This window comes from Neovison vison, chromosome 1, assembly GCF_020171115.1.
Source record: "Neovison vison isolate M4711 chromosome 1, ASM_NN_V1, whole genome shotgun sequence".
Taxonomy (NCBI): domain Eukaryota; kingdom Metazoa; phylum Chordata; class Mammalia; order Carnivora; family Mustelidae; genus Neogale; species Neogale vison.
The window spans coordinates 233974161-233989312 of record NC_058091.1 but is presented as its reverse complement, the minus strand read 5'-3'; the positions used below and the strand labels follow the sequence as shown (position 1 = coordinate 233989312).

Below are 15152 nucleotides of genomic sequence, written 5' to 3'. Positions count from 1 at the left end.
TGGGGTATTTCAAAGAGAGGGAATATGTATCAGAGGGAATTGATTACAAAGATTAGTAACTACAGCAATCCACCACCACCGCTAGGCTGGAGGAACGTTCCACCGAACCTATAGGCAGAGCCGCTGACGTGACTACAGCTGGAAGCAAGCTTCCTGAGCTAGCATTCCCACATGCCAGCTGCTCGTGGGAACGGCTGTCAGGATCCCCCTCAGAAAGAGAAGGGAGGTGCTTCCTTCCTACCACCTTCCAGCTCTGCCAGTACCACCTGTTGGCAGAATTAACAGGAAGCCAGCAAGTGAGATTTCTGGGAAGTGGAGTTTGCAGGTCTCCTGCCGCAGCAGTAAGAGCAGGGTATGGAAGGAGAGGGTATGCGGTTGACAGAAAACAGACCCCATCCAGAGCAGCACTTGACTCAGTAAAACCCAAGTTCTTACAAAGGCTCTGAAGGAAGCCGCCCTCTCATGCCAACACGCCCGCGCCTTCCTTTCTGACCTCATTTCCTGACACTTGTCATCCTGTTCCCTGCGCTCCAGCCACACTCATTTCTTTGCTGCTCTCCAAACACATCAGCCTCTCCTCCCTATGAGGCTAGCACTTGCTCTTTCTGCTGTCTGGAATAATCTCACCCCACATACTTTCACAACTCACTCCTCATCTCCTTTAGGCCTTTATTTAAAGGAAACCTCTCAGTGATGCTTCCCTGAAAACTAATCGAAGATTGAAGCCCTCCCAACTCTCTATCCCCCTTATTATTTTTCATGAAAGCCTTTATCTTCTTCTAACACTCCAAACACCTATACATTATATATGTGCGTACAATTATATATTTTAATTCTCTGTTGCATACTTTCCAGTTGTCACTGAATATATACATCATATATTGAATACATGTTTTCAGTTGTCAGCATCTCCCCATCAAAATGGAAGCTCTATGGGGGTGAGGATTTTGTCTGTTTTGTCTACTGATACATCCCCAAGGCTCAATAAATACCTGTTGTCTGAACAAACAGATGTAATTATTAGTGGATGTATTTATTATGGGATGAAAAGGCTTAAAGGTTCCAGAAAGCATGAAAGAAGGAAAAGAAGCCAACATTGCTTACACTTCTTCCTCTAGGAAGCTCCTCAAACCCCACTCAGGCTATATGAGATGTCCCTTCTCTGTGCTTCAAACGCTCCTTGTAATTCCCCTGTCCCAGAACATGTCACACAACACTGTAATTATCCATTCGTAGATCTGTCTCTCCTCCACTGAAACTGTAAGCCCCATGCCCCCCATGCCCTACCGAAAGGTCATGGTGCCCATATGGGCAACAGTGCACATGCAGCAGGCGGGGCTCAAATTATTTATCATCGAATGTTCCTGCCAAAAAAGAGAAGAATATATCGAGATTTCCTGTTATCATTCCTTCCTCTGGTACTCCAGAAGAAGAGAAGTGCCCAAAGCTGCGAGAAAACATACACCAAGTCAGAGAACAGTTAAGTGTCGAAGCAAAGAAAGCCGGTGAACAATCATTCTATCATTCTGGCTAAGAGAGAACAGGCAACATTTATCACGGCTTCCAAAAATATTTTAATCTTTTTATTAGAAGTGTTCATATTTCCTGAAAAGCATTCTACTGTTGAATTATTTTAACAGCTATTAGAGGATAACAAACAAATCTTGAAAAAAATTAAGTTATGAAAACCAAAATTATCATAGAAAAGCCATGTGTCTCAATAGATAACAGATTTTACAAGTGATACTCTCAAGGGGTAAGGACAGTGGGTGTTAGAGCTACAAAAGTTCATTAACAAAAGAATTTCTCTAATTTTACAACCAACCTTAAGAGGAAAGAAATACCTTTAGCACGTGTATTCACAGGCGGCAGAAAGATAATTCTTAAAAATCTGCCTTGGTGACAGTTTTTCTTTTAGTTCCAACAGAGAACTACAAAATAGCCAAGCTTTTCTGAAGAGATTGTGGCTTTATCTTAGATTTAATACACATTTATTTATTTACTAATAATTCAGGGGCTGGAAGAAGTCATATCATACACACATACTTAAGCACCAAATTTCTCATAAACAGCTTTGACTTGGCTTATAACCCCAGGAGTTTAGAGGCATGCAGGAATGTCTAATCTCATCTGGTCTTAAGAAGTAGCAATGCTCATTGCCTGCATGAACCCTACCCAAGCACTTCACACAGGAGATAGGACATTGAAAGAAAGGCCTTCTCAGCTTGCCTATCTTCAGCATAAAGCACATACATGTTGTTTTGTTTCCAGTGGCCTGCTCATACATTCCACATAGGGGCATCCCTTTTCTCTTCTGCTTAATTAAAAACTCAATCTGATCAATAACGATTTGAAATGCACTATAAGCTACAGGAATTCAGCTCATCAGAAACCTGCCTTTTTTATTCCTTTCTTGAAGCATAATTTTGCAAAATAACTCCCAACCAGAAAATGATTTCAACCTGCTGCCTGAAATGTACATTTATTTGCTCACTAGTGCAAGGGAAAAGCTGAACTAAGTCAAATAAGATGCACACACACGTTCCTGGAAGGATAATTTTAGAACCTGTTTCAAAGTGGACTCTAATTCGAAATTGCCTCTGCCGCTTAGAACCACACAGAGATGCTCCTAGCCTTATGAAATGTTATCAAGCGATTGAGTTTTGCCAGTGGTGGAAGTGGTCGCAAGCCACTGTGGCTTCCTTGCTGGGCGAGGGAAGAGAAGGAGGGGGCAGTTTATTAGAAATAGCTTCAGGAAGGATGCGATCACAGCGGACGTACAAAGCCACGGGCTATTGATTGCATATCTGGCAAGGCTGCAGGCCATTCTCATTGCAGGCAGGGCAGCGCAGGGCCCGATAGGACTCCTTAAATCTGTTGGCCAGCATGGAGAACTTGCTGCCGTGGCACAGAGAGCAGGTGGCACTGCCTGACCCTCGGCAGTGAAAACAGTTGTCCTCGGGAAGCTCCCCTTCCTGCAAGAGACAGGTCAGGGTTTAGTGACAGCAGTTCCAGACCACGGTTCCAAAACAGGGTGAAGCAGCACAGGGCTGCTCAACAGGCAGAGTACAAAATGCTTCCCAAAAATGCCAGTGCGGAAGCTGGCCAGAGGCATAGAATAATCACTGGAATTTCTTCAGAGAGGATTTCCCCGATGGAATCTCTAAGGCAGCAGCCCCTGCCTTGCCTTTTGTACCTTTCCCTTCCTCGTCGCCCTTATCACCATCTGACCTGTGATTTCCGTATGCTCTACTAGGATGAGGGCTTATTCTTCCTTGTTACCAAATACTAACAGCGAACACTTGCAGCATACTTAGTAGGGGCCCGGTATGGTTCTAAGAGCTTTCTCTACATCCACCTATCTAATCCATATGCTATCCTGGTGAGACAGTGCAAGTATTAGCATCCTTCCTGCAGACAGGAAAATAAGAGACTGAGAAGTTCAGTTATCTGGCTGTGGTCACACAGCCTGGAAGAGAGGAGGCAGGTTTTGATCCCAGGCGATGGAGCACCAGAGTTCCTGCCCCTCGGGATTATGCACACAGCCCCTCCCTGTAGCTGTCCCAACAGCCGGCATTCTTGTGTGACTGACTGAGGGACTGAGGTCAAGAACTGTGAGAGAGGTTACAATCCTCTAAAGCTTAGCTCTGAATTCTTGCAGTACGTTCTTTCTTTTCTTTGAGAACTGTGATAAAGCCTGGGACAGCAATTAGGCACCTTGGACAGTTCCCTTGACCGCTCTGAATCTTTGTTTTTCTGCAAAATGGGACTGGGAATGCTCGCCACTCAGAGTAGCTGCAGTATGAAATGAGAGAATAGATGAAAAGACCACAATATATTATCTCCCATATTACAGATTCTCCATAAAAGTCAGTTCACTTCTTAGCCTTGCCAGTAAGTCTGGACTTACTAGTCCTTGACTCGCATCTTACAGAAAATGCCCCGTCTACTGCCATGCTCCTTCCCTAAGACATCTCAAGGAAACCGGCAGGCTTTATACTCTGCAAAGACTGTGCATAGACCACGAACCTTCCAAGAAATAATGGGTGGTACCAGATCGCTAACAGGTGAGTCCAGCACCAAGGCCTGTCTATTTTACCAGCTAAACATCTCTCAAACCCACCCAGGTCTCTTCATCCCCGACCAAAATCCTAGTCCAGACGTCCACCAGTTCTGGCATGGATCCAGAGTGGAGCCCTGCCTCTCATCTTGTGGGCTGTTCTCCCCAACCTAGTTGACTCCTATTTAGTTTTAGATGTCAGCTTAGCAGTACCTACACCCCTGGCCCAGGAGGCCTGACCTGCCTGTACTGCCCCAAGCATGGCAGGTCTCAAAATCTACTGGAAGCTTCTGCTGACCACTCTGTGCTAGTCCCTGTCACCATCACACCCAAGCCTTAAAGTGCAGTGCCTGGAACAGTATCTGTCATTCACATGTTTGCTGAATGGATGAACAAAAAGACAGTATCTACAGAACCCTTCCAATTCTTAAATTCTAGGAACTCACAAGATGGCTGGAGCCCACTGGGTGGCTTCACCCAGCCAACACAGCTCTCTTTTATAACTTAAGAATAAAAATAATCTTGAAAAGGGTGGCATAAGTTCTGAAAGTGTTTCCATTGTGCTACAAAGTACCTAAGAAGGCATTAAATTTCATTTATTCTAGATTTAAGGAACAGAAGTGATTACCCAACTGACAAAAACCTAAATGATGTCTATGCATCCTTTTGTTAATATTTTATTGATTGCGGCCATATTTTTATATATTAACAATGGGGAAAGTTGTTTTCTTCCCTTAAAATGTTCAAAAGAGATGTATTTGCCAAAATATTCTTTAAGCAAATTGTCACGGTCCTTTTTTTTCTGCCATAGCCACATGTTTTTGTTTTGTACTGGATCCCAGTGAGATTTTAATGTTGCCAAAGGAAGTATAGTAAAATCCTACCATAATGCCATCCATGTCAACCAAAAATTAATTTGCACAGAATGCCAGGTTCAGATATTAAAAGATTAAGGAAACAACCTGGTGAGCCTGCTGCAGGGAAAAAAACAAATCATCGATCAAGTTTTCTCTACTGTCATGTGGTTATACAGTGGAGTATTAGAGGTATCACTGGAGTTTCTACTCTTACCCTGGGATACCACCCTCCTTCAAACCCTTGCCCTCGGGGTGCTGATTGGATCTTTCAATGAGTCATTAAATCAAGTGTTACTGAGCCGCAACTCTGTCCATGGCATGCGAGACGTAAGCTTCTGTCTTCCATTCCCAGGTTTTTAAATTCTTCTCAGAAAATAGTGAGAGGACTTAGAACATTGCTGTACTGCACAGCTTAGGTTCTAGAACTGACAGACCTAACCCAAACCACCTCTTACTAGCTCCACAAGCAAGGGGCTCAGCTTCCATGGCAGACTCAAAGGCTTGGGTAAGCCTGAAGGAGCTAAGAAGCACCAATCTGGAGGCTGCTCAGCAGGCAGGTTAAGACGATATGACTGGTAGTTAGGAGGACTGGGTTTTGACCCCTGGTTCTGAGGACCTCTGGCAAGTTACTTAACTTCTCTGTGCCTTGATTTCCCTAGCTACAGAAGAAGACTGCTAACAACACCTCCCTCAGAGAGTCCTTGTGAGAATGAAGAGCCTAACGCATGGAAAGCACCGGGCATGGTGCCCAGTGGTCAGAGGCCCTCAATAAATGGCAGCTCTTATTATTATTACTTCAAAGGCAAGATCTTTATAAAGCATAAAGAAGCCCAGATGACTTACGGTCTCGGATCCATAGAACACACAGCCAGATTTTTCCCTTCCGTATTTCCCTGTGGCTCAATTCAATCATTCCTCTCCTTTTCTTTTACAGCTAATACAGAGGGTCAGCATGGTCTGGCTTTGAGCCTTGGTCCACTCTTTCATCAAGGCTCTCACTCCTTCCCTGTTCCATCTAACACAACAAAGAGTCTCCTGGTCGGAAGGGGCTCCTTGATGTTCTCCGACCCTCTTTTATACAATAAAACCTATCTGGGCATTTATTGCATGAGGGATTTGGCAAACAAATAGCAATTTAAAACAGAGTTTAAAAGACAGGCAAGTATAGTATAACCTTTCACAGAAACTTTCTCCTGCACACTTCTGTCCTAGTTTATAGTAGTAGAGCGAAAACACATGGATCTCTCCAAACTGAATTTAAAGATAATTGTCATGTCAGGCCTATTGCTGCTTTTTTATTCAGGCCTGCAGCACGACCTGCGTTTTATCATGCCTGGCTCTCTTCTGAAAATATATGCTCTAACAAATTACAGAATGGTGTGAAAAAGAGTAGAATTAATGAATTTTAAAGTGGGAAGGTAATGCTTTGGATCACAATGTTTAGTAGACCCCTGCTGCTCTGCTAGGTTCTGAACAGCAAGAGAAGGTAGAAGCACAAGACTTCCTACCAGCTGGCTCTCTGGTTCTGAATTCTAATACTCTTTCCACAAACATTTAACTAATATTTACTGCACACCTACTCTATGCCAGGTGCTATTTTTCTTTTTCTTTTTTTTTTTTTTTTTTTGACATGGAAACTCCTATGCCACACCCAACATAAATACGGCACCTGCCCTTGTGGAGAAAAATTCTAGTGGCTGAAAGTCAACATTAACCAAAGATTTACACAGGGAAATCTACGACTGCAACTGAAAAGGGGGGTGAGGTGCTCTGAGGGGTCCAGTCTTGGATATTTCATCATCCTAGAAGTGAGGGGAGGCCCTCTAAAGAAGTGATGTCTCCATTGAGATTTCAGGTGCTAAGGGCAAAGCAGTGGGGAATCTGGAGAACATTCTAGGCACAAGGAAGTTGCCTCTGGCAGGAAAGGGCAAAGACCATATGAGTGGTAGCTAGAAGGGCAGTGTGTCTGGCAGAATGAGAAGAGATGTTTAAGAGGAGGCTAAAGAGGTGAACAGGCTATCTACTGTTTTATTCCAAGAAGTGAGAGGTCACTGAAGTTTGCAGTGGGGAAAAAGAGTGATGAAGGGGAGACGTGATCGTATTTGCATTTCAAAAATATCTTATCAAGTGTGAGATTGCAAAGAGATATGAGTCCTTATGAGCAGAACTTTAATAAGAATCTTCTGCTAGAGTCTGGTCATGACCTTCTGGTTTCTGCCCTCTAAACCCTACACAGCACTCACTATGAGGAAGTCCCTTGCCCATTTTGACAAACCAACCCTGAGGAGGTGAGAGCGAGTCCCACAGTAAAGCTGAAACTCCCAAGGGATGAAAACCAAAGAGAGAGAAAATTCATTTCTGCTGCTATCCAAGCTTTTACCCTCTTAGCTTAGATCCATCAAAATTGCTTTTCCCACTGCCAATCCCACACTGTGAACTAATGAATATCATCACTCTACCCCTTCATCTGAGCATGTCTGAGCAACGGTTTCCAAGGTGAGGAGTTAGCACCTCTGAGAGGTGTGGGCAGAAAATCATTCTAAGTATTTCTATTTACTTTTTATCTTAAAAAGGCAAGAAATTAAGCTTCAATCATACTTTCAAAAGAAACTGGTATGCTGATTTTTAATAAATTAGTTGCTACTGGCCTCTTCACTGGGTCAGGCAGTCTGCAGACAAATATAGGACCCAAGGATCTCTGGAGCAAGCATGATGGAAACTGACCTCATAGCACGTAAAGTGCCAGTGGTGTCCCGGCTCATTCATTCACTTCGAGCATACTGCAGCATAAAGAAGTTCCACTGTCCCTGGTCCAGCGGATGTACAGAGGATAGTGCTTAGTTTTAAGGAAACTAATCTCTACAAAACCCAGACACATGACTTGATAAGATTCATTAAGGAAATTGGATTGAGGATAACCCCAATAACAGAAAGACAAGCAAACCTGTAAGAATAAGAACAGAGCTGATTTTTTCCATCTTTGGAAACTGTTCTATGCCACACTATATACAGAGTGAAAACAATAAATACCTAATCAGCTCTCAGAAGTCACCAAAAACAACAAAAATCATGCATATTTGAAACACAGATTATTGCTAATCACATACCATTAAAATGTAATAAACTTAAAATTCCTCAACATTTCTTAACAGTTAGCCATCTAAAGTATTTATATTGACGTTTTTCACTTAAGTAGTGCACAGTCAAAACCATGTGGAGACCACTGCTGTAGGGCCAATTCCAAGGAGGACAGTGAACCACTCTGACACACCTGTGGGTACTGGCTATGGGGGAAAGTGCTTTCCGCGTCTGGCAAATGCCCGTCGTTCTGGTCACGGTCTCCATAGATTTCTTCTTTGCTCACCAGAGACTCTTCCTCAGCCTCTTCTTCCTTCTGGAGAATTTTCCTCATGAAATCTCTCTTGTCCATTGGGGTTCGAATGATTTTCAAGTTATTCGTGTAGATGATGATCTTTCCGAAATCTATAATAGGTGGAGACTAGAGAAATGGAGAATGAGCATGGCAGCTTACCAGCAATCATGACATACAGGGCTGCAGAACCTGTTCAACATCCCGGGAAACGGGACAAATAACTTGTCTAGCACTTAGAATTCCAAAAGACCCTAAAGCTACAATCCGTGCCCGGGTTTGCTGGCTCTCTCTAAAAGCCCTGAAAACCAGCTTCCTTCTCCCTGTTGATGGTAACTGACCATAGCTGAACGAATCCTATGACGGGGCTGTAAGACTCCGCAGGGCCGGGGCCAAAGTTTCTATTCTCATTACATATCACAGTAGCTGAGGCAGAGCTGGGCACAGCAGGTGTTTTATAAACACAGAAGAGTGCTTAAAAAAAAAAACCAAAAAATAGTTCTCCAAAATGTTTATGTATAAATGATAATATTAGATAAAATTTACTGAATTATTATTTTACTCTAGTGGATAGCATTTTTTTGTGTGTCAGACATCATGCTAAGCATTTTACATTACCTCACTTTCTCCTCAAACATCCCTTGAGGTGGATGCTATGATTTCTACATTTTACAGATAAGGAGACGGAGTCACAGTGGGGTTAAGAGCCTCCCAAGGTTATCAGTGGCTGGGATTCGAACCCCAGTCTAACTCTAAAGCCCATATTCTTAACCATACAGCACTATTCACAAGCATTTCCCCCCAAAAAACCTGTAAGATCATTATGTATACAGTGATCATATATATATACATACATATATATAGAGAGAGAGAGAGAGAAAAGTGATCTTACATATATGTAATGATCTTATATATGTAATGTTTTTATTATCTGTATAATACGTTAATCTTTTTAGGTCAATAAATATATTTCTGCAGCATCATTACTAATAGCTTATGTTCCTTTACGTGCATTTTTTATGTATGACTTGGTAATTTGCTGAGGAATAATTTAGGCAATACTACAATGCAGCAGAGAAGCATGGAGGAGTAAATGTTTGGGGATTACTTAACTAAGAACCCAGAGATAAGAAAGCTTGGCAACAAACAAGACCAATCTTAATACTGCTGTTCACCAATTGTAAGATACAGGAGAGTCATCTGGCCTCTTAGAACCTCACTTTGCTCATTCCAAATGGGGTTACACCTAACTGGTGGGCATCACCACAGACAAAATCATTATGAAACCAGGAATGCCGTGGGGCACGTAGGAGGCTCAGTTGGTTGAGCGTTCAAACTGCTGAGCCCTGTTCAGGTCGTGATCTCAGGGTTGAAAGATCGAGCCCCGAGTCGGATTCTGTGTCCAAACTGGAGTCTGCTTAAGATCCTTTCTCCCTTTTCCTCTGCCCCTCGCCCCCCTTCACGCATGCACACACTATCAAGAAAACAAAACAAAAAACAGGAATGCTTGGATACTGGGTGGCAAGCAGGTGCTGTCCTGCGACTTCTGTGTGCCCTCCTGTCCCCCTCAGCTCTCTTTAGGGAGCCTCTACCGTCCCCAAACCCAGTAATGTAGCCGTTAATGCTTAGGAGCCCAGGTCTCAAGACCCCGTCCCAAAGCTCTGCTGGCTTCTGTGCTGACAGGGCAATGTTCCTGGGGTGCAAGATTTTGATGCTCATCCCTACAGCTAATTATATCGATCTCTAGGGGTGGAAGTACAATGAAGAATATATAAAACAGGGTTTTCAAAGCTAAAGATACTATGCAAGGTTGTTGCTGTTGCTGGTACTTAACACTGTTCATTAGTACTGCGTGCACAATCATGCTACACAGCTAAATACGTCGGCGCCAAATACTCTGCCTACATTTACTAAAGTGTGGAAACCAAATTCACTGGGATCCCACAATCAAGCAGTCTCCTATATACAGCCATAACACATTCAGTCGCAACCTGGCTGAAACAGGAGTTCAGTACTGGGATCCCCTTCCTTAGAAAACGCAGAGAGTTTTCTATCACATTATTTATGAAGCCAGGAGCTTCCTACTTGGCCCTGTTTTCTCTCCTTCTCTTCAAGGGATCATGTGGCAGCTTCCCTTTCTTCTTGTTTGATGCACACTGGGTTCCTGTTTCACACTCTGGACTATCAGTTTCTGAACATCAGAAGATAAAGATGGTGGCACTTTTAGAAGGTTCCATTTCCACTTCCACTAATAGCCAAAGAGGTTTAGTTACTAGGGAGCTTTTTTTCACATGTAGAACTGGTTTTTTCAAGGTGAAACTTTTAACCTACTGAAAAAAAAATTGTGGTCATCTGGTCCAACCTCCTGCCTCTAAGCTGGTCTGTATCCGAGACACCCAAGATAGTACATTCATTTTTAATGTACTTAAAAGGAGGGGGGTCCCAAATCACCTGTAAGGTATGTTTATGTTTCAGTCACCCCGACAGCCAAGTTCTTCCTTGTGTCTAAGGAAACCCTCAAGGCGTAACTAAAATTCACATTATCTGGCGACAACCAGTTGCCCATGAGGAACACACATTCTTGCATTACAGAGGGCCAGACAAAGCCATGAATTTTTGTGTTTCCTTCCATAGTGCCCAGAATGGCAACCTGGGTGACTGAGCTTCATAAGTGCTCTGACATCTGTGGCCACATGCCTGGAGACTCCTTATTTGGGCACCATGAAACCTTTCCACTTAAACAACAGGGACGCCTTCCTGAGTTCTAGAAATGCAAAAGGCTATGGAGACAGGCAGGCCTGAGGTCAATTTTTCTGTGCAAGATTTGCAAGTTACCAAACCCCATGTGCTATTTTTCCAATTTGTAAAATTCTCAAAGAATTGCCTTGAAAATGCAATGACATATATACAAAAGACATGTTCAGTAAATGCCATGTCCCTTCCTTCCCTTCCATTTTTTTTAAATGAAACTTATAAACTTCAAATGGTTTCAATTCTTTAAAATATTTATTTGTTTATAACTACTTCCTCTATCATATAAAAAAAATTTTTTAAAGACTCAGTATTTCTTTGATGAGAACCTAGTCATTATCACAAAGGTAGGGATTACTTGCTAAGCACATCCAATGTTCCAGGCACAATGCTGAGTGTTTCTTACATATAATCTTTTTTTAATCACCACAACAATCTTCATAAGTAGATACTTTAATTTACTCTCATCTCATAGAAAATGACATTGAAGCACGGCAATATTAAGTGGTCTGTCAAGCTCCCACAGTAAGTAGGCAAGGGGACAGCAAGCCCAGGTTTAAAAGACATCAGAGCCCCTGCCCTTTTTTTTTTTTTTTTTAAGATTTTACTTATTTATCTGAGAGAGACTGAGAGAGAGAGAAAGAGAGAGCACAGGCAGGGGTGGAAAGGCAGAGGGAGCAGAAGAAGCAGGCTCCCTGCCAAGCAGGGTCCTCAAAGCAGGGCTCGATCCCAGGATCGAGACCTGAACCGAAGGCAGACGCTTAACTGACTGAGCCACCCAGGTGCCCACGCCTGCTTTTTAAAAATGATTATTTTTACTGTGGTAAAATACATAGTACATGAAATTTACCACTTTAACCACTTCTCAGTGTACAGGTCAGTGGCATTATTACGTTCACACTGTTGTGGAGCCCTTACCACCAGTCACCCCCAGAACAACTTCATCTTCTCAAACTGAAACTGTATCCCCATTAAGCTCCCACTGCTCTATTTTCCGTCTCTATAAATCTGACTATTCTAGGCACTTCACATAGATAGAATCATATAATTATCTTTTTATGACTGGTTTATTTCACTTAGCATAATGTCTTCAAGTTTCATCTGTGCTTTCATGTGTCAGCATAGCCTTCCTTTTTCAGGCTGAGTAATATTCAACTGCGTGTATATACATTTTATCTGTCCGTTCATCTAAAGATGGACATTTGGGTTGCCTCCACTTGTGAGCAACTGTGAATAAAGCTGCTATGAACACTAATGTACAAACACCTCTTCAAATTTAGAGCCTTTACTTAGAATTGTTGTGTTTAACTGCTACCCAGCGTTGCTTCATAACCAATATTTACTAGGGTTTATTTTATAGTTTAATTTGCTACTGAAAAATCATGGCTTTCCAGCTCTCATTTCCTTAAGTTTCATAAATACCACACTGACAACTGGTTTCAGTGGGCAGAGCTGCAAGAATCCATCCTGACCCCCTCTAACCCGGAGACTGGCTAAGATTGGGAGGTAGCATTTGGATCAGGCAGCAAAGAAAACAAGGATAACTGGATCAAACATGAAACCTGATCAAGCAGGAATCAAACTCTGAATACGGTCTCCAGAGTACTGTGTTTAAACAATGTTGTGGTGCTGCTATGAAGAGTCAGTCATCTGGTTTTATAAGTCTTTACCAAATCATACATATACATAAATCCCAAGTTGGACACAGGACTTGTAAAACTCAGGTGGCCAAATTATCTACCATAGCCTGCACAAGGTCTGTATACACCACAGCTTTGTAAAGTCTAAACATACAGGTAAGATTTAGTTTCAAAGAGATACTATAAGTAAAAGATATAGCCAAGAACCTAGGATATAATAAGCACTTGGTAAATGGTAACTATTACTATTAACATCACCATTAATATTAATGGTGAGAATAGAATTGGAATAAAAAGAATAATTTTAGAGAATAAAAAGGAACATCACACACAACCAAAAGCATGAGGCACCAGAAGATCTGGGTCCTTATTCTGACTTTGCACCTAATGACTCTCTAATACTGGGTGGATCCCTTAATAACTTGGCACTCGGTTTTCCTCACCTGCAAAATGGGAATGACTGTAGTTTGCCTTTCTCCTCCAGGCTGCGGTAAAGACCCAAGGACAGACTATGTGAAACTGCTTTGTAATGCATAAGTCGCTCCACTAACATGTTCACTCCAGCCCCTTTTATTATCAAAAGGAAACCTGGTATTATCTCTGATAAATGTGGACTCCCATAATTATACTTTTACCAATGTCAGAAAGGCCAGTGCATTTGTCTGTATAGACGAATTATCTGTTCCCTTAGGAAACTAACAATAAAAATGATTAGAGAGTAATTATCTGAATTTCACACTTTAAAGATGAGAGCATATCCTGGTGTACTATTCATTAATAACCTGGCACATTATATAACTGTATTTAATATAAAAGAAAAAAAGGCATTCATGGTTCCAATGGCAGCCATATACACATCTCCTTTTCATTTTTAGAAATCAGTGACTATTTCCCTTCTAGCTTCAAAGAAAATCATGTAGGGGCTTTTCATTATGCATGGTACTGGGGAAGAGAACTGAAATTAAGAGATAAAATACACATTTCAATTGAACTATTAGCTCAAACGTCTTCCCCAAGTAACATTTCCTCTGTTTGACACGCTTTTTGCCATTTCTTCCCAGGATTCCAACCACTCAGTGTTCACACTAATGAGCAATGGAAAGGCAAAATAAACAAAGAAACAAACATTTTTTAAAAGCAGGCAGCAGGAGGGGGACTGGAAATAAAGTTAAGACATGGATAAACCACAAGCTGAGTAACTGGCCGGAGTGAAATGAGCACCTTCGAACAGGAAACAAAACAACCAGTTGTCACATAATTTTCTAAAACGCAGTCTGGCAAGCTGAAAACCACTGCGTCTCTATTTAATTTACTTACCAAGATAACCCAGCCAATGGCCCAATTACCATTTACTACCCTGGATGGTACTGAATACTGTACATGCTCATTGCAATTTCCAATGAGGAGGCAGCAAGCATGCTATTTTTGTCCCAGAAATATTACTCCAATAGCAGTGTCCCATTTGGAGCACCGACAGCTCTGGTTGGTACTGGAGCATGAGCAAGATAGAAATTTGAATCAGTTAGGTGTTTTCCTATATAAGTTTTAGTCCTTAAAGTTCATACACCATGCACAATACCAACCTTATGGTCATTTGCCTTGTAATCATTGAAGAAAGGCTGGCTGCCCGCCAAACTGTAGGCATTGCCCTCTCTAAACACGCTGATCCTTTGAGCAGTCAGCTTAGGGGAGTATGGTTGGGGCTTGGGGGCTTCCCCAGACCCGTAAACACCATCCACTGGTTCAAGGGATTCTTGGAGAAAACTGTGAGGGTATTCCTCCTTTGGCGACTCTAATTCCTGCCCATCCTCAAAGACCTGCTTCAACACTCTGCCACTGTAGGAGGAAGAGATTTTAAATCGTACTTTCCGTGGTTTGCCGTCACTCTTCTGGTTCAGCTTCTTCTCAGGGTCCTCCATCAGTAGAAATTTCACCCTGTGGTTTGCAGGCTTCAGTGTAGCCAGTAAAATTTGGGGCTCTGAGGAAAAGGCATTTTATTTTCTCTCCTCTTGCATATAATTAATTCAAGTTGATGCTGGGGTGTGCTCAGTTTACAGCAACTGACACCTACACATTAAATATTGATAGACCCTCATGCCAACATAGGCAACTGTGGGTTTACAGAGCGGACGGAGCGCAGTGTAAGACAAGATTGGGTCCCCTTTGAATCCTAAACTCCCCCATAACTTCACCCCAACACTGGCTTTTCCTAACTTGAGCAAGCGTAGATTTATTTAGACTGAACAAGTATCAACTCAATAAGGCTCAGTTACTCCATCAGCTAGCAAATGTCTTTTTATTCTTACAACAACAATGACCTAGTGAGTACTTAACAGGTGCCACAGATTTTTGCAAGCATCGCCTTACTTGGTCCTCACAATAAGCCTACACTGGAAGTATACTGAGCCCTGCTTTACAGGGGGGAGAGTGAGACTCAGAGCAGTTGCTCCATTTGTCTATTCTGTTGCAGCTAG

The 15152-nt window shown here is 42.3% G+C and overlaps 1 protein-coding gene across 1 annotated transcript; it reads right to left on the bottom strand.

Moving 5' to 3' along the window:
* Positions 1 to 1912: 1912 nt before the first annotated feature.
* GRXCR2 (glutaredoxin and cysteine rich domain containing 2) lies at positions 1913 to 14597 on the bottom strand. The gene is made up of 3 exons (XM_044225170.1): positions 14262 to 14597; positions 8189 to 8416; positions 1913 to 2975 (listed from the first exon to the last, which is right to left on the bottom strand). The coding sequence occupies exons 1-3, from the start codon at positions 14595 to 14597 to the stop codon at positions 2793 to 2795; spliced, it is 747 nt and encodes a 248-aa protein (XP_044081105.1). The 3' UTR covers positions 1913 to 2792.
* Between the last annotated feature and the right edge of the window lie 555 nt (positions 14598 to 15152).